We start from the raw sequence: 20,229 nt of genomic DNA, 5'->3' as shown, positions 1-20,229 counted from the left end.
AGCTGTCATTGATTTTTACAGCGCAAAATGTGACTGGAAGAATAACAATAATAGACACCTTTATCTATGGATCACTAGATTGGGAGTTCTGCATATTCTAAATCAAATTATGAGATAATATAATATTTATTTGAATGAATTCAATAAAAAGCTATACAAATAATTGGAAAAGAGTTTGTTTTTTGAAGACCAATCATTCCAAAATGTAAATACTTAGAAATAATATCCACATAATGTGAAATGGTTTGCACTCTTCAGAACATGTCATATTTAATTCCTATTCTTTTTCATTTTCACATTGAGGAAAAATCGCTGTTGCTGACATGACGTTGTAAAAGGGGCACTTACAGAAATTAATGAGGGAAATTATCATCCAACATGCTCTAAACCTGTTGACTTTGACCTCTGAGACATCATATGGTATCCATGAATGTTGCATGATTGATTTTATTAAGAATAAAATTGCGATGTGGTTTTGCATGATAATAAAACTGCAAAAGGCTGCGGGTTATGAAACTCCTTCAGTCAACAATGTGTGATCCCGGGGCACCTTCTAGCGGCTATAGGCGCAGATGTTGAGCAGCACAGCAATATATTACAACATAATAACATTTTACAATTTAAATAATTTTGCCTCATCTTGCAGGACAGTGAAAGCCGCATTTAATAGAAACTGGAATACATTCTCTACCCTTCCAAAACAGTTGAATATCAAACTATACATTCCTTACAAGCACTTTGGGTGACTAATACAGGGCTGATGAACACTGTTGTCTTCTCCGTGCATCCTGTAGTGCTTCACAGTTGATTAAATGATGGCACTTGGTCATGCTGTTTTGTGATGTGATGGTTAATCCCAGCTCTGAGGCGATAATCGCATCTGGAGGTAGTCTGAATGGAGGCATAAATCTCTCGCAATGTCTCATTACGGAGGATAACAGAGTAGGTATATTATTACCTGTGCATTAAATGGTTTTAACGCATATATATATATACTGTATATATATATATATACACACACACAAACCAGCAGCCAAAAGTTTGGAATAATGTACAGATTTTGCTCTTATGGAAAGAAATTGGTACTTTTATTCACCAAAGTGGCATTGAACTGATCACAATGTATAGTCAAGGACATTAATAACAGGAACAATTACTATTACAATTTGAAAGAAATGTTCAGAAATTCTTAAACTTTCAAAGAATTCTCATACAAAAATAATCTACTTGCAGCAATGACAGCTTTGCAGATCCTTGGCATTCTAGCTGTCAGTTTGTCCCCTCCTGGGATCTCACAGTGGTCCACTCAGGCCTCGAGAGACCTCCCTTCGAGCCACTAGAATCAGTCGGACTCAGGGCCCTCTCCCTGAAGACGGCCCTCCTGTTTGCGCTCGCCTCCATCAAGAGGGTCGGGGACCTGCTAGCGTTCTCTGTCAGTGACTCCTGCCTGGAGTTCGGTCCGGCAGACACTCATGTGATCCTAAGACCACGACCGGGCTACTTGCCCAAGGTTCCTACCACTCCCTTCAGGGACCAGGTAGTGAACCTGCAAGTGCTGCCCCGGGAGGAGGCAGGCCCAGCCCCTTCGTTGCTGTGTCCGGTACATGCTTTGCATACCTACTTGGACCGCACGCAGAGCTTTAGATGTTCTGAGCAGCTCTTTGTCTGCTTTGGTGGACAGCGGAAAGGGAACGCTGTCTACAAACAGAGACTTTCCCACTGGGTAGTTGACGCCATTACATTGGCCTATCACACCCAGGCGGTGCCCCCTCCCTTGCGGGTCCAATCACACTCAACAAGAAGTGTTGCGTCCTCGTGGGCACTGGCCAGATGCACCTCCCTAGCAGACATATGCAGATCAGCAGGTTGGGCAACACCCAATACCTTTACGAGGTAAAGAACCAGAAAGCTCTGACGATTTTATGGGGCGTGGGGGAAGGGTACGTGCAGTCTGACACAGCTGGTCACTTTGGCACATAAATTACCTGTCCGCTCCTGTGTCAGCAGTACACAAAGTCGAAATGAGCGACAGACAGGGAACGTCTAGGTTACGGATGTAACCTCCATTCCCTGATGGAGGGAACGAGACGTTGTGTCCTCCCGGCCACGTCACTGAACCGAGCCACTGTTGCGGCCGAACCATTTTCGGCTCCTCAGAAAAATCCTGAATGAAATAGATGCATTTCCCCTCGTTTATACCCGTATGTCCGGGGGCGGGACATGCAAATTCTGTCTGCCAATTTTTCATTGGCCTTTTGTCATAGATCAGAGATGCAAAAGGCGCTGAAGAGAGATCCCTAGTGTCGCTTGTTCGACACAACGTCTAGTTCCCTCCATCAGGGAATGGAGGTTACATCCGTATCCTTGACATTTTTGTGTTTCAAAACTGCCTTTTTCTTTGCAATTCTTCCCATAAGGCCTGCTCCCCTGAGTCTTCTCTTTACTGCTGTACATGAAACTGGTGTTGAGCGGGTAGAATTCAATGAAGCTGTCAGCTGAAGACATGTATGGCAATTTCAAGCATTGTATAGCCTTCATTCTTCAAAACAATGACTGCCTGATGAGTTTCTAGAGAAAGCGGTTTCTTTTTTTAATTTTTTTTTTACCTAATATTGGCCTAAAGACATGCCAGTGTATTGCATACTGTTGCAACTCAAAAACAAACACAAAGACAATGTAAAGCTTCATTTATGAGCCATATAGCTTTCAACTGTGTTTGATATAATGGAAAGTGATTTTCTAGTACCAAATTAGCAATTTAGCATGATTACTCAAGGATAAGGTGTTGGAGTGATGGCAGCTGTAAATGGGGCCTGTCTAGATTTTTATCAAAAATGACTTTTTTCAAAAAGTGATGGTGGTGTTTTTTACATCAGTAATGTCTTGACTATACGTTGTGATCAGTTGAATGCCACTTTGGAGAATTAAACTACCAATTTATTTCCGAAACAGCAAAATCTGTACATTATTCCAAACTTTTGGCTGTGTGTGTGTGTGTGTGTATATAATTATATATATATATATATATATATATATATATATATATATATATATATATATATATATATATATATATAATTATTTTATTTTTTTCTTAAAAAAATCAGTTTATACTAGAATTAAATAAATATTTTTTTCCTTAATTTATATATTTATACCCTTGGAAAATGATTGAGTGTTATTCAATATTGTCGATTATCAATGCCATTTTCAAGGACACCAAAGCATAGCTCATCCTCACAGTAGTCATTCAGAAGAACTAGCTGTGCATTCTTGTCCTTTGTATAAAAAATTGCTGTGTTCATTTTTTTCTGAAAAGAAGAAATACAAATCCTGATTGTGGTATTTGTGCATTAATGCGATTATATTCTGGTAAACATTTCCAAATAACAAATAAATACAATAATAGAAAGTGAAAGAAAATAAATTTGCCATATGGGTAAACCATTTAAAAAACAGGGATCTATATTCAGTAGTTAGTCTGTTAGATACAGTAGTTGATGTTTCGCTTTAGGGTGCCAAAAAAATTTTTGTGTGATATGAACCTTAACAGATAGTCTCAAACACATTGTCTCTCTTCAAACACTGTCTTCCTAACCTCTCTCACAGTAATCCATTTAAAAAATGCAGAGGAATTATTTTACGATTACGGTGCATGAACAAACATAAACTTGTCATGGAAAAGAGATTTTGTCATGTCATATTCCTTTAACACATGCAGTTTATCGGTTTAGAAGGCTATTTTTCATTTTTCGCTTGTATAAGAGGCAATGTATAAGTCATGCAGTGGTAAAAATAACCCAACTCATTTCACAATCAAACCCAGATTTTGCATTTTGAATATTTTATTAATGTGTAGAAAATGTATTAAAAAAGGAATTATACAGCACATTTTAAGTTAAACTAGAGCTAATTTGTTCTGTTACATTAATATCCAAGGTTATCAGACAGAATGTGGTCGGCGAGTTTCGTTCTTTTGCACACATTATTCCTGCTTCATTAGTGTTCATGCTAAACACATTTTCTAGAAACCATAGAGGCAAAGGATATGCAGTCAAAAATTTTAACTGCTCTACTACATCCTCTTAGGTATAAATTGTAAGGATTTTTACAATATCATTGTAAAAGTAAATAAATATTTATGAGAGTGGAGAAGATGACCTAGATCAACACAGAGTCTGAGTTTTGAATGAGCTGTATGGTGAAGCTTGAGCCATAAGTGGTTTTGGTGGATGGGAGGCATGTCAGAATGGAAGGGACTTGAAGTGTCCCTACCATATGCTCAATCAATGAATAATAAAGGCAATCTGCCTCTGTTGAGAAGCTCTCCCAATCAGTCTACACTACACATAAATCTCCATTCCTCTTTAAGAAAATGGCTTCTTTTGTGTGAAACCACAGACAATTAATTTGCTGAGTGGAACATTTAGTAAACAAAACAAGAAACACATTTCCTCACCCATATTCTCCAAAGAGCAGTAACTGGGGGAGATGATGCCTTCTGGTGCTAGCGAAATGTAAGCCTTTTCACTGTTAAATGCAAAAGGTTTGAGCTGATTAAGAATTTACTTGGTTTCCAATTCTCGTTCCAGCTTTCTCTGTAGTCTCGAATCATAGCACTCAGAAGGAAATGAAAAATAAAATAAAAGCAAAGCAAAAGGGTAGACCGTCTTTGAAGACATCACAGTGTCGTCACTTAGAGGATTTTCCTTAGGAGTACTGTTAAAAAGCAAAAAAGCAGGGAAATTGAAAAACATGTAGTAGCTATGGCTCACCTCTTACATTGGCTTTTCACTAATGGACATAGTACACAGACATGCGAAGGAACTTTAAGAATCTTTATGGAAATCAGACTTTTTAAGACTTTTGAAGGTTTCAACTGTACTTCAGTATTGGGACCACAACTTAAATTAGAATTAAGAATTAATGGGATAGTTGAGAAAACCTGAGAAAAGGCCATTGTCAAGTTGGCAGACAGAATTTGCATGCCGAAAATAAGGAATGGCCGTTTACAGTGGTAGGTCTAGTGCTGTGGCAGGAGGGACACAATGTCTTGTTCCTTCCCTCGGGAAACGGAGGTCGAAGTGGTCTTGGTACCAGCTCCGGAGTGAACATCTGACTGCCTGGGTCACCCGTCTCAGGAGCGCTTCAGAGCTTTCCTGGTCCTGGAAGGGGTCCTGGAGACGGGGGGCGTACGTGGTTAGTGAGAGCAGACGAGCGGAGTGATCGGTTCCGGGCAGCTCGTCATGCAGTTCCGGGAAGAACGGAACCGGGGGGTGGGGGGTGGCTATGAGCGGCTCCCTAACCCGAGGAACCGATCGAGTAGCAGTGAGGGGGGAACAGAGGTTTCCATTACAGGAGGTTTCTCGCGCTCATGGTGGCCTGGAAAAGCATAGCAGACATCAGCGCGTCAGCCTCAGACTGGGCGAGCAGACCCGAAGGTGGCAGCCAAGACGGCATCAGAACAATTAACAATCAGCATCAGACGCCGCTGTGACGCTCTCCGATGCAGCGCCGATATCGTCATCCAATTCCGGGGCCTCTAGGGAGAATGCCGGCTGGCCGCGAGGCGAATCGCACTCATCCTGAATGCCGGGGTGAGTGGTTTGTGGGGATTTACCTGGTGAAACCAAGCCCGTCGTCATCCCCAAATCGCCAGCATTGCCAGCCGGGTCGTACTTAATCCCATGGAAAGAAGGAACAACACGGGCGGCTGAAGTGGCTTTCTCTCGTGAGAAAAGAAAGCCGCAACCGCAATGTTGCCATTTCTATGTTCATGCACTGAGAACATGAACCATTCATAAAACGCTGCCTTCGTGTGAACGCAGACCAGGCACGCGAGCGAAGACTGCAAAGCATGCAGAGAGAGAGAACGCAAGCTGGAAATGCGCCGTAGATCCAACAGCAGTGCTTATCAACAGTAGAGGTGAGTGAAACAGTGGTGAAACAGTGGTGAAACAGTGGTTGCACAACCGTTCGGCTTCGAAGTAAAATTCTGACTGGCACTCACTGCCCCGCTTCCCTTTATACCCATATATCCGGGGCGGGGCATGCAAATTCTGTCTGCCAACTTGACATTGGCCTTTTCTCAGGTTCAGAGGTACGTTTGGCATCCCAGGAAGACACCTTGTGTCACTTAATTCGACACAAAGTCAAGTGAGTGACAGAAGGTGAACTAACTTTCTTCTGCTGAACACAAACAATGATTTTAGAAGAGTATCACAGCTCTGTAGGTCCAAGTGCAAGTGAATGGTGGCCAGAACTTTGAAGGTCCAAAAAGTATATAAAGGCAGCATAAAAGTAATCCACACGTTGTGTCCACATCTGTTTCTCATTCACATCTATCATATCTTTTCAGAAGACATGGATTAAACCACTGGAGTTGTATGGATTACTTTTATGCTGCCTTTATATGCTTTTTGGACCTTCAAAATGAATTTTTTTTGGGGTGAAATATTCCTTTAAGGGCACCCTTCACACAAGACACATTTTTGCAACCATGTGCATTTTTTTGTTTGTTTTTTGTAAACATATGCACGATGTAAATTTTTGGACTGCTGAAATGTGTATTGCTATTTTTTTTTCCAGCATTAAACACCTTTTATGTTGTGTTTTTAAGACACATTGGATAAGCCAGTAAGAGTGCAAGTACGGGTGTTTACATGCAACATGAAATCGGGGTAATGGGCAAAGATCTACCTGTGTTGATTGGTTTATGCTTAAACTGTTTATGACCTTTATGACTCCAATAAAGGAAAAAATATTTAAGGCATTTACATGACCTTACAAGATGTCAACTTATAAAGAATAATTGTTAAAGCACTGCATGTAAATGTGCTCTCTGACTTGTATCTTTCGTGATACCAGATTGGGCAATGTGTAAGTAGAAAAAGAATTATTAACATGCTGAGGTAAGTGTTAAATTGCATGAGGAACGGTTTCAAAAAATCTGACATGGTCGTACTCTTTCATATACCTTTCAATCACTATATAAAATACAGCAATTTTAACCAACAGAACAAAATAATATACTCTTGTTAGGTAAAAAAAACTAAAAACACTATGATCTAACTTGCAACAGGAGCTGCATTGCTTTTATGAGTTATTGTATTGACGTAAGTGTTTAAGTCTTTAAAACTTTAAAGCAGTTTCTTGACTGTTTCTCAGCAGGTGTCAGAATGACTTTGTATGGAAAGGAACTGAAATATATTAAAGAACCATTCATACATTACTTCCTTCTGAATCTAGTACTGCAAAAGCAAACACAGACTGCAATTAACTATGAATTTACCAAGACACAGACAGAAACTATTATTCTTTCAAGTCTAAAGGAAAAAGAAAAATTGTAACACTCAAAAGTATGTAGTATGAGACAGAGCTATGGAAAAAACTCTCCTGACGGAGTACATATTAGTGATCTTAGTTTGGTCATAATGTATCTTTGTATTTATACATGATATTACCATGTATAAAACCACTTCTGAAGCATAAATGAGAAGAATCATTCCTTTAGACTAAACTAAGATATCTATGTGGGGAAATGTAAAAATATCTACAAGCCAACCTTGGAAAGAATGGTAAAAAAAAGTGATTAAATGTGATGCAAATTATCTGATTGAAAAGCATATGTCTGCCGACCCGTAGCACCCTAAACATATGCACATGTATGCACACGTACAGGTGAAACTCGAAAAATTAGAATATCGTGCAAAAGTTCATTAATTTCAGTAATTCAACTTAAAAGGTGAAACTAATATATTATATAGACTCATTACAAGGAAAGTAAGATATTTCAAGCCTTTATTTGATATAATTTTTTTGATTATGGATTACAGCTTATGAAAACCCCAAATTCAGAATCTCAGAAAATTAGAATATTACATGAAATCAATAAAAAGAAAGGATTTTAAATACAGAAATGTCAGCCCTCTGAAAAGTATAATCATGCATATGTACTCAGTACTTGGTTTGGGCCCCTTTTGCATTAATTACTGCCTCAATGCGGCGTGGCATGGATGCTATCAGCCTGTGGCACTGCTGAGGTGTTATGGAAGACCAAGATGCTTCAATAGCGGCCTTCAGCTCTTCTGCATTGTTTGGTCTCATGTCTCTCATCTTTCTCTTGGCAATGCCCCATAGATTCTCTATGGGGTTCAGGTCAGGCGAGTTTGTTGGCCAATCAAGCACAGTAATACCATGGTCATTGAACCAGGTTTTGGTACTTTTGGCAGTGTGGGCAGGTGCCAAGTCCTGCTGGAAAATGAAGTCAGCATCTCCATAAAGCTTGTCTGCTGAAGGAAGCATGAAGTGCTCTAAAATGTCCCGGTAGACGGCTGCGTTGACTCTGGACTTAATAAAGCACAGTGGACCAACACCAGCCGATGACATGGCTCCCCAAACCAACACAGACTGTGGAAACTTCACACTGGACTTCAAGCATCTTGGATTGTGTGCCTCTCCATTCTTCCTCCAGACTCTGGGACCTTGGTTTCCAAATGAGATGCAAAATTTGCTCTCATCAGAAAAGAGGACTTTGGACCACTGAGCAACAGACCAGTTCTTTTTTTATTTAGCCTTAGTTTGATATTTGAAGCCCATGTCCATTACCCGTCTGTGTGTGGTGGCTCTTGATGCAGTAACTCCAGCCTCAGTCCACTCCTTGTGAAGCTCCCCCACACATTTGAATGGCCTTTTCCTGACAATCCTCTCCAGGCTACGGTCATCCCTGCTGCTTGTGCACCTTTTTCTTCCACACTTTTCCCTTCCACTTAACTTTCTATTAATGTGCTTTGATACAGCACTTTGAGAACATCCAACTTTTTTTGCAATTACCTTTTGAGGCTTTCCCTCCTTGTGGAGGGTGTCAATGATGGTTTTCTGCACAACTGTCAGGTCAGCAGTCTTCCCCATGATTGTGAATTCAACTGAACCAGACTGAGAGACCATTTAAAGGCTCAGGAACCCTTTGCAGGTGTTTAGTTGATTAGAGTGTGACACTTTGAGCCTACAATACTGAACCTTTTCACAATATTCTAATTTTCTGAGATTCTGAATTTGGGGTTTTCATAAGCTGTAAGCCATAATCATCAAAATTATATCAAATAAAGGCTTGAAATATCTTACTTTGCTTGTAATGAGTCTTAATAATATATTAGTTTCAACTTTTAAGTTGAATTACTGAAATTAATGAACTTTTGCACGATATTCTAATTTTTCGAGTTTCACCTGTATATGTATTCATAATGATTTAAACTAACTTAAGTGATGGACATCAGCTTCATTTTAACTTGATGGCATGTCTAAAAATTATACCATCTTTATATACAAATAATTATCTTTCATCTTTTAGATCAATCTTTTTTCTAACCCCATATGTTTAATAAATCTTTGGTTTCTGCAGTTTAGGTTTCATTAATACAAATCTTTTGCGTTTTCCTGGAAAACCCTGTTTCATGTTTGGAATTTTGTCCTCGGCAATGTTTGACAGTAAAACTGACATAAGTAAATATGTGATAAGGATGAGATCAAAATATAATATAATAAAATAAAGAATGTTGGCTTCAGAGTGCCGTAAAAGCAAAATATAGCACTGTGATGGGTCACAGGAGCATGAATCACAATGAATGAATCATTGACCAAACATCATTCAGTTACTTTTTAAAGGTATTTCTTATCATTTATAAAAATAGAAGCATCTCGTTTTTAATTGGCATTCTCTCTCTTTTTTTTGTCTAAAATCTTATTAACTCAAAGGGAAAAATGATCCTTCTTCACTTAATACTGAGGTACTTTCTTCAAACTTTACACGGAAAATGTGTTGAACTCTACTAAACCTTACCTCATCTTTAAATCTCCCAGAACTTAACAAATAGCATTACATATAAGTCACTGAAACCTCAAGGTTTACAATTTACATCAGACATTCGTCGAAGGGATTTTGTTATTCAAATGTTTAAATAAGTTACATCACTTCTTGTGTCCTCCTCCTCCTCCTATTTGAAAATAGAAACAGCTATAGGACAGTGGATTAATGGGTGGACCTCCTCCGCTTGCCACTGATGCTGCGGTAGTTGAATGGTCTCATCTTCATCTCCACAAATGGGACGGAAAACTCATGGCCTTTCCAGTGATACCAGTTTATACCCTGTGACAGTCAAATACATGGAGTTACTACATAAAAATGACTAATATTAACATGCAATGTTCACTGCAAAGCTAACATTCTTCTGAATTATTGTGCCAATACTTCAACTGGTAGAGCATGGAAGGAAAAATGGCAAGTTCAATTCCCATGAAACACATATACAGATCAAATATAACTTAAACACAGGTAAAGTGGGACACTTAATTTTTTTTATTTAATATTTATTCGCCATAATATTAATAAGTTACAAGCTTGATTCTCAGGAAAAACATCTACAGCTAAAATGTAGAGTGAATTAAAATAAAGTGGGACAACTAAAGTGGGTCACTCATGTTTTTGTATTTAATACTTACTAAAAAGTTAAAATGAATGCTCAACAATTCATTGTTACTTCCACTTAAATGTCTCACAATTTTCTTTTTTCCTCAGAGTTTTGACCTCTGCTTCTTTAAAAATACCACTGACAATAATGGAAGTTATGACCTTATCAGCTATAATAAGCTATATGATACTATGTGGTAACCCCTAACACTGGTAAAAATGCTGAAATTAAAGCAGACAGCATGACAAAAGGACGTGACATAATGCAGATTTCAGTTAACTGCTAAATGCACTTGCACATTTCCTTTCTCACGCATTAGCCCTTGCAAACACAAAACCTCAAAATAAAGAGTCACAATGCACAAAGGCTCTGAAGGTGTTAGATTAAAAAGCAGAATTAAGATGTAATCAAGGTGATAAGTTCCTGTGAGGGTTTGCTTGCTGTCTTTTGTTCTTGTTGTATATGATGCAAGTTCTCTGAAACATTAGCGTAACTACAGTGCTGTTTTTTTAATCAAAGGTCACCTAATTAATAACCAGGGACAAGATCCTGATAAGACAACTGTATTTGATTGGAGTGCATGTGTAGGCAGTTTGTAAAAGTGGAAAAACTAAATCTCAAAGTCTAATTACTGTATGTAGGTATTCACCTACAGGATAACAGATATTTTAGTAAAAACTTAGGCTAGGACTACTTGGCTTACCTGACTATGTCTGGACTCTCCATATTTGCCATTGAGGTTGGCCCGATGACAGTTTTTGTACCACCAGGCTCCCTTGTAGGACAGGGCACAGTTGGTGACAGCAATGTCATTGTCCTTGTCCTTGGTAGAGAAAGGTCTGCTCTGGTGGTAGGTCAGAGAGTCACCTTGGGTAAAAAGAGACAATAATAATAATAAGTTTAATTTATATAGCACCTTTCCAGAGCTCAAGGACATGTAACACAATAATAAACAAACAAAGAACAGTCACAAAAACACAGTTCAGATATTACAGTCATTGAGAGTGAACACATAAAACATTAAGATATATAACACTGAGAAAACAAAAAAGGTTTAAATTGAGATTTAATCTCAGAAATAGAAGAGATGCTGCGTAGAGTCAGGGGGAGTGAATTCCATATATTGGGTGCTAATACACTTGCCAACCATTGTAGAGAGGCGAGATCTAGGAACAGAAAGGAATCTGGACCCAGAAGACCTAAGCAAACGGATCGGGTTGTAGGGGAGAAGCAATTCACAAAGATAGTGAGGTGCCAGACCATAAAGTGATTTAAAAGTAAGCAGGATCAGTTTATATTTAATGTGAAACAAAACTGGTAACCAGTGAAGTTCAAATAGGAATGGAGTAAAATGAGCTGAGCGCTTGGTATGTGTAAGAATTCTAGCAGCAGAATTTTGAATATGTTGCAACCTATCAATAGAGTTAGCAGGTAAACTAATGAAGAGGATATTGCAATAGTCAAGACGTGAGGATATAAATGCATGACCCAGTATTTTGGCGTCTTTGAGACTGATAAAGGGATGAGCAATGCGGCGCAGGCGAAAGAAGGCAATTTTAGATACATTTTGATGGTTTAATGAAAGTGCCATCAATACCACAACCAAAGTGTTGGTGTTCCAATAAAATTATCTCAGTTTTATCCATGTTCAATTTTAGGAAGTTGGAGTTAAACCATTTTTTTTTTCTCCATTTTACACATGTCAATGTCTGGAGAGAGGGAGCAGATCTACAAACAGTACATATTTGAATGTCATCAGCATAACAGTGGTAACTGAAACCGTGGCGGTGAATGAGTTGACCCACAGGCAGTATATATATAATGAATAGTAGAGGACCAAGAACCGATCCCTAATTTCAGGGAAGCAGTTGGTGACTGATAATTTTGAACAAGGAAAGATTGTAACTGGGAGGAAACAACTCTTTCCAGTATTTTGGAAATTAATGGCAAGTTAGAGATAGGGCGAAAATTAGAAAGAACAGTAGGGTCCAAGTTAGGTTTTTTTAAGTACTGGTTTAACTGCCGCAGATTTAAGTGGTAAAGGAAGAGAAGCAGAAGCTAGAGATCTGTATATGAAATGTGAAATAGGTGCAGAGATGACAGAATGACAGAGTTTGAGGAGGGATGTGGGAGCAGGATCAAGTTGGCAGGATGAATAACTTCAGTATTAAGTCACTGATAGAGGAGGGGTTTGTAGGTGTAAAACTAGACAAATATTGACAAGAGTGGTCTGGCATAAAACTAAAATCTGAAGCCTCATCTATAAAGCACTGGGGGACACCATTCAACTTTTCATGGAAATAATTCAGGAAAGAACAACAAAGCTCATCAGATGCATGGGCATCACAAGCTGGAGGTTGAGTGAGCTTATCTGCTTGCTTTATTGATAACTGTAGAGACATAGTCCGTACAGAGTTCAGAGCAATTTTGTATCCGTCGAGGTGTTCAATGAGAGCTAAATGGTGAACAGTAAGACGTGTTTTCCTATGAAGTCTATCAAGCTGTCTATCAGTGACTTTTAAGGCCTGGACCTCAAGTGTATACCAGGGGGAAGTGTGGGAGGAGGGAACAGACCTAGTCTTAATAGGAACATGCTCATGCCAAGTTTCAGAAATAATAGAGTAGTACTTAGTAGGACAGGAGACATCAAAGACGTCAGTATTAATTACATAATTACAACTAACAGACATACATATGCATACATGCTACTGAGTTGCTGAGTTGCTGGAGAACAGACCAGCTTAGCTGGTTTATGCTGGTCTAGCTGGTGGAACAATTTAGCCATGTAGTTCTCCTGCATAAAAATGCTGGTCAACAGTTTTTGGTCTTTCTGATGAAGCTGGTTGACCAAGGGAAGCTTGCTGATTAAGCTAGTTAAGAAGCCTGATAGGGGCACCAGCATACTAGTATCCAAAACACAACATATGCTGGTCTTCTCAATGGGGGTGACATACTGTAAATCGCTAAGGAAATAAAAAAATGTTTTGGCAGTTAGTTATTTCCTTTTCATTAAAAACAAAATGATTGTCAAATTTACTCTGGACACACCTGCGGTGCCATTGTATTCTCCTATCCTCAGTTTGTAGAGGCTCTTGGAATCTCCAATGGAAAACCTGTCATAGTTGGCATATACTGACTCCTGGCCATCTTTCATATCAATGCGGAGTTCATAACGTCCTTGAGCGGCAATCTTCTGAATGTTGTCCAAGCCTGCATGGAGAAATGAAAAAACATGTTTGAGGAACCCCCCGAGAAGTCATTCTCCAATCCAACCCTTCCATTCCTGTATGCCAGCCCATAACGATGTAAAAAAGTTGTCTTTTTCAAATATGGTCCACACGATAAGAGTCCATATTTTAATTTAAAAGCAGTGCTCTTGTTTGGTGGTCCATTTCACGCTCTGAAACTCTTGCTGTATATGTTGTGAAGATAAGGAACAAAAGACTAGATATAAACAGCCTGTTTATTGAAGATAATCACATTTTCTGACACTGTGCAGTGGAGAAATGTCCAGCCTGGCTGAAGACACAATCACTTTGTTATACTATAGATGCTTCTGATAATAGAAGTTCCATCTATTTTTTGAGTATCTACAATGACCTGTTGAAAGACTGAATTGTAACTCAGCCCTTAAATTCAGCTTCAAATTTAAAGCCATAGCCTGAACCAAGGAAGTGTGGCAGTGAGGGGAAAAGATCTGAATCTCCAGATATGGCCAATGAGTATCTTTAAAGACTCAAGGCAGTTTTATTTCCTGTGTAGACACATTTCCTATTGAAACAGGAAGTTGGGAACATATTTAAGGGCTCGTCCCTTAAAAAACAAATCAAACAGCAAACAGCATTACGCAAACAATGCAGTTGCGAATCATGGTTTGTTACTTGCTACTACTAGTCAGAGGCAGGTGGTATTAGGGGGAGGGAACGTTTTCATTCTAGAGAGCATTTGATTGGACAAACATTTGGAAACACCCATGAAAGCAAGATGAGCAATCAATATTTTGGTCAGTTTTCTCAGAAAAGAAAGACACTTTTTAAATGCGTATATCTGCTAAAAGCTAATTTTGTCAACATTTAGGAGGACACTAGCACATAAATGTCCCAATAGTTAATAGACTTGGACTAACAGCCACAAAACATCTATTTTTAACATCAATTTCATGTGGCTTTTAAGGCTGGCCATCATTGTAAACACTCCCATGAAATAGTGCAATAAACATAATGCTTTGTACTGACTTCAACAATACAATCGTTTACTTGATTAAAACATTCAGGACTAAGAGAAGATATCACACAAATATTACAAAAACTTATAACTTTTTTGGTCACAGCAATGCACTTAAGCAGCAATGATAAATAAAATGTATGAAAAACAAAAAACAAAAACCCAACAAACATTTTAATGATTTATTAAACTGGCTAATATGGTAGAAGAATCAATTTTGTGCTGTAATTAGAATAGTATAATTTTTAGGCAAAACTAAAAATAAGATCATTCTGATGTCCTCAGAGGAAAAACATTCTAATATTGAATATGCTGCAAAGGAAATGGCATATTTTGTCTTAGTTCAGACCTGCAATGGGATCTCAAAGCTGTTTTTGGTCATAATAGCAACAGAAAAGCTGGGTCCATTACATTTCAGAATGACTTTATGCCTTGTTCCAGAACACCATCTCTCTTCAGTATTGTCTGACCTGCATGGCTGAGTTTCAGCCTCATTACTTAAAAACACCATTCAAGAGTAATTGAGTGTCAAGGCCAGGTGAAGAATTACCAGTTAGGCACAGGTATCACGTAAAATGAAGCAACTCGATAATAAAGCATAGATTTTTTTTTCATCTGCTATGAATGATAGAATAAATCAGGTTTACAACATTTGTGTCTATCAGGCTATGTAGTTGACAACCAGACTGAGTTTAAGGGTGCTGTCTCTTCAAAATCCCACCCTCCAAAGACATGTCAGCCAACATATAAGCAATACTGAAAGGGTAAAACAAAGACAGGCAGAAAGCATTCTCTGATTGTCTAAATAAAGCATTTATTCACTGTTTACAGAGCTTAGGACTGTCACAGAGACACATTTAAATTCTCAGGACACCTTCGATTGCAGGAAAATCGCTTACAACACATTTAAAATTTTGCATGCACATACAGTAAAAGACTGTGGGTTGGCATTAATATTGAAAACCTCTCCAGCCTAATAAAGGTAAGTAGTTATGAACTGGTATTTACTATTTGTACTTAGTAACAGACTTAAATTGAAGTTTTATAGCTACATATATAGGAGAGGTGGGGTACTTGAGTTACATGACATGACTCCAGTCTGACTCGAGTTGACTTTGACTTGAGAACCAGCGACTCGAGACTTGATTTGACTTGAACTGCATGAATCGACAATGACTTTTTATTATTTTTATTTTCAATAACTTATTATAAACAGTAATGTTTATAAATAAGTTATTTGCAGTTATTTGTTTATAAAAATTTGCGAAATCAATTAATTCATATGCAAATATGTAAGCACGCCAGTACCACTGATATGCATCAGCGCAGTTAATGCTGCGCTCACAATGCAGATGATTGTCAAGTTCCCAGATGCACAATATGCAATGCAAATTATCCGATACAACCACCACAACCTCGAATTTCATCAGACATTTCAAAAGCCACAAGGAAAGGTAAGTCAATCATTTAATTATCCAGAAAGATTCATATTTAAAATGACAGTTCAAATGTTTGAGGGTTGTCAGTAAATTAAAATGATTCAAAATTAATCTCATGTTTTGTAGCGCGACAAGTTTGAAATTACCCGACATTGCCTCTAAATGTTTGTGTGCCTATTCTAAACCTTCTCAACAGTCAACAATATACCATAACCATTCATTGGCAATATAAAAACATAACAGGCAGATCTGCAGTCACAACACTTTATTTAAAACGTGACAAGTAGTATAAAATATACAGAATGACTCGTGACGAAATCCAAGTTCTCTCATAGTGATTATGACTTCTGAAGACTTTAACTAAAGGCCTTGAATGCAACACCTTTATGACTTTTTTATCTAAATATATCTCTGAACAGAACTGGCTGTCTTCAGAAAAGTTTCGATGGCATTTTCTTATCATCTTACCTTGTGTATATATATATATATATATATATATATATATATATATATATATATATATATATATACACACATTACTGTTATACAATTCATATAAAAAATGTATGTCAAGATATGTGTTCATCTTATTTAAAAAATGTTACCTCTATTTATTTTAGTACTGTGGCTTGACTCGAGACTTGCTGGTTAAGACTTAAGACTTGCTTGTGACTTGAACATGTGTGACTTGCTCCCACCTCTGGTATATAGTATGAGACAACCTTCAAATGTACCAAAGGAGGCAGCTATAAAGTCCCAATGCATCAATGAGCTCACTACTGCAGAGAATATTTACTTTCTTTTCATGATATGGAGCTGTAATTTTTCAAATAAGCTTCCGCACTAAATATAGTTTATTTAGTGTGGAAGTTATCCATAATATCCAGGCTGATATGTCTGCGGTAACATAATTTGTAATGTTTACTTTTACTCTGTATAATTTTTATCTGAACTGAGACAATGCTCGAAAGTCTATGGGCTAGGCAGAATTATTATTTATTTATTTCTGCTGGGAATTTTAATGAATATAATTATAGTTTTCTAAAAGATTTACTAATCAGGGAAAAAAAGGAAAATGGTCTCTATTGTTTTCCATCAAATTGGATTTTTGTTGAAAAAATTATGGGATTATTTAAATAGAAATTCACCACAACAGACTGAGGGGTTCTGGAAGCATGGAGCACACAAAAACAAAAGATAACATATGCAGGGGGGCACAAGCTAGCCACAGAGAATTTAAAATGATGCCTTTTTGATGCAGTCTCGCAGTGCTACAAGACTTTGTGTTATTTTTATTCAGAGCAGCACCGTAGCAAGTATTGCCTCTGCTTTTAAAGCCTCCTCCGTGTAATGAAAGTAAATAAGAGTTATACAGTGTCCCTGGAGCAACTTGGGGTTAAGTGCTCAGACAAAGAGAGCCTCTACAAGGGCCAGTTTTCCAAAATGCCTGGCAAAAATGTGAAAAAACAACTTTCATTTTGCTAGTCTAGAGCACCCATCACATTTCAAAGACTAATGCTCAGATAAGATTGAAAAAGTCTCTTCGCATTTTGAAAGAAAGTGCGGACCAAATTAAGACCACCTGGAAGAGATTAATGGGGCCTAAAAACAGCTATAGTTTAACAGGTTTTATCCTGGCTGCTTTTAAAGGCAACGTTAACCACTCTGTTTATAATTAAAGTGTATTTTAAGTAATCTCACCGAGCCAGAACTCATCCTCCAGGTTGCCAAATCCAATCTTGTAGTCACTCCACTTCCTGGAGAAATCTGTCAAACCATTCTGACGTCGCTGGAACACCTAAAAAACAATCAGCAAAACTACAACTGCTGCAGAACACAGTGCCAATTATATATAATGTATTTGTTTTTAGGGCAATATGGTACTCATAAATGGTCATGGCCTAGCTGAAAAGACTAGCATTGCTGGTCACCAGTTTGTTTTGAATTGTAATATATTTTTGAATGCTGGTGTGCCTGTGTCCCCACCAGGCTTCTTAAAGCTGAAGTATGTTTTTTTTTTTCCAATGTTAGAATCCTTTATCCTATCCTAGATTAATGTGAAGAGACAACTACTGTATAAGAAAGCTGCTTTCCCTGAGAATTGTATCTGAGAATCTCTGTGACACTGTGATTTTTGGAGCATCCCAACCAGTCTGAAAAGCAATTATTGGCTAACCAAAAGTATGAGTTGGGGGGTGGGACAATCTGATAGTCTGACCAGTTGAAGATGTGGGGAGTGTTAAGAAAACAAGCTTGAAAACAGACATTATTTTTCAATTATATACTGTGTAGTTAGTCGCCCAGAAATGACAAACTGCAACTTTAACTAAGCTACCCAGTAAGGTTTCCTTGCTTAACCAGAAATATTAACTGGTTGATCACCTTTGCTTGTAAACGGCTTGACTATGATCAAGCCAGCTATAACCAGCATAAACCAACCTAAATTACCCTAAAAATTCATGCTGAGCTAAACTGGTCTTTTTCAGCAGTCATATACTCAGGGGAGTCATATAATGTGGCATTGTAGCATTTTTGTAAATTCTTAATTGTTCCAAGCATACAATACAGACAGGCTCAGATATCATAGTCAGATGTCTCACTCACTATCCAGCCGCCTCCATCGGTGGTCATGTCACAGTAGACCTGCACACCTCGACTAAGGTCTCTGTTGATGTAGATGGTGTAGATTCCACTCAGGTTCTCTCCATTCAGCAGGTGTTGTGCACAGTTCTGTGGTGTCGGAAACATTCGGTTTCCTGAAGAGGAAAAATAATTAAGAAACATCCAACAAAACGGAGCAGAAAATGCATGGGGCCACTAAGAGGTTAATGCATGATGATTAACATCACTGAAATGACAATGGAGTGAGAATTTGTTGATTTGTGCTAGAGATGTTAATTGCTATGAAATATTGTCTTCAAAACTGAGGTGATTGTAAAGTCACAGAAAAACAAAGTTATTCATGAGGTTGGTATCATTTTCAGAATAGAGATTTTTATGGATGTTTAGAACTGATTTGTACTGGATGCAGTTGATGGTGCACTTGTGTGGATTTGTACCCAATGAGGGAAATAAACCTGATTTATTGTTTACAGGAGATGTGGTAGATATATATATACCTGTTGTGAAAGAAGTAGAAACAATGGCACTGGTCTGTAAACCTCTGGCGGCTTGCAGTCTAACAGTATATTCAGTGGTCTCTGCCAATCCCTCCAGACGGATCCATGTGTCCTCTGCATCTAAAATCAGCTCCTAAAACAGAACATTTAGTTCCCTTGCAGTGCAGTGGGAGAGGTATGGCGAATTTGAAAAGCTTGTGTACTGTACTGTTAATGTGGCGTTTCACAAGCGACAAGGCAAAGGGAAAACAGTGCAAGCTGTGAAACGATCCTCATTATCGTTCATGGTGGCAGCTTCTCAGACTCTGCTGTGCATAGGCATCTCAGTAATAACGCGACTAACATCTATGTATATTAATTATCTCTCGACTAAATGGCATTAGCAATATAGCACATTTGAGATCAGAAACATGCACTTTTTCTCCACTTTCTTTTAATCTCTTGCCTTCACGAGAGAGCGCATGTTCCCCGCATTAAAGTTCAAGCAGCAACATGTGAAAAATGTATTAATAATACAATCATTCAACTAAATGAAAAGACAGGTAAGGAATTTATAAATATAACAATTCTTTATACAATATTAAGATACCATAATATAATGCACTAAATATTGCAACAATAAAATATAAATAAAATAAGGAATAATAATAATTATATGAAATATTGACAATTAATCAGTCACATTAAGTTTTTTTGCACCTATGGGTTATCAGTTTGTCTTCAGTTTGACACTAAGCTTCATTTTTTATAGGGCTATCTATCTTAATATAGAGAATATTTTGTTAGCCTATACTTGTTTTAAAATATTTTTTAATAAGCATTTAAACTTTTTTGTAAGCAGAAACTAGGCAAAGTGATATTACTGGGAAGAGGAAAATTCAATTAAAATTGACTATATAATCCAACTTAGATATAGCCAGTTATGACAAAGATCTTGATAAAAGGTGAAATTATCAGTATCTGTATCAGCATCCCTAATCT

The 20,229-nt window shown here is 37.9% G+C and overlaps 2 protein-coding genes across 2 annotated transcripts in view; both read right to left on the bottom strand.

Moving 5' to 3' along the window:
• Positions 1-20,229, bottom strand: part of si:ch211-14a17.10 (nuclear factor 7, ovary) — a 278,448-nt gene that overhangs the window by 125,546 nt on the left and 132,673 nt on the right. The window lies entirely within an intron of this gene.
• Positions 9,218-20,229, bottom strand: part of LOC127648831 (tenascin-R-like) — a 206,342-nt gene continuing 195,330 nt past the window's right edge. Inside the window, exons 19-24 of the mRNA XM_052133605.1 lie at positions 19,249-19,381; positions 18,734-18,885; positions 17,831-17,927; positions 13,515-13,676; positions 11,170-11,333; positions 9,218-10,144 (exon numbers count right to left, since the gene is read on the bottom strand). Of these exons, the coding sequence (XP_051989565.1) occupies positions 10,028-10,144; positions 11,170-11,333; positions 13,515-13,676; positions 17,831-17,927; positions 18,734-18,885; positions 19,249-19,381 (825 nt within the window). The 3' untranslated portion in view covers positions 9,218-10,027. The remainder of the gene's footprint in view (positions 10,145-11,169; positions 11,334-13,514; positions 13,677-17,830; positions 17,928-18,733; positions 18,886-19,248; positions 19,382-20,229) is intronic.

The sequence above is a fragment of the Xyrauchen texanus genome, chromosome 9 (genome assembly GCF_025860055.1).
Source record: "Xyrauchen texanus isolate HMW12.3.18 chromosome 9, RBS_HiC_50CHRs, whole genome shotgun sequence".
Lineage (NCBI taxonomy): Eukaryota > Metazoa > Chordata > Actinopteri > Cypriniformes > Catostomidae > Xyrauchen > Xyrauchen texanus.
Note: the sequence above shows the minus strand (reverse complement) of the source record. Positions and strands in the feature narration are given on the sequence as shown.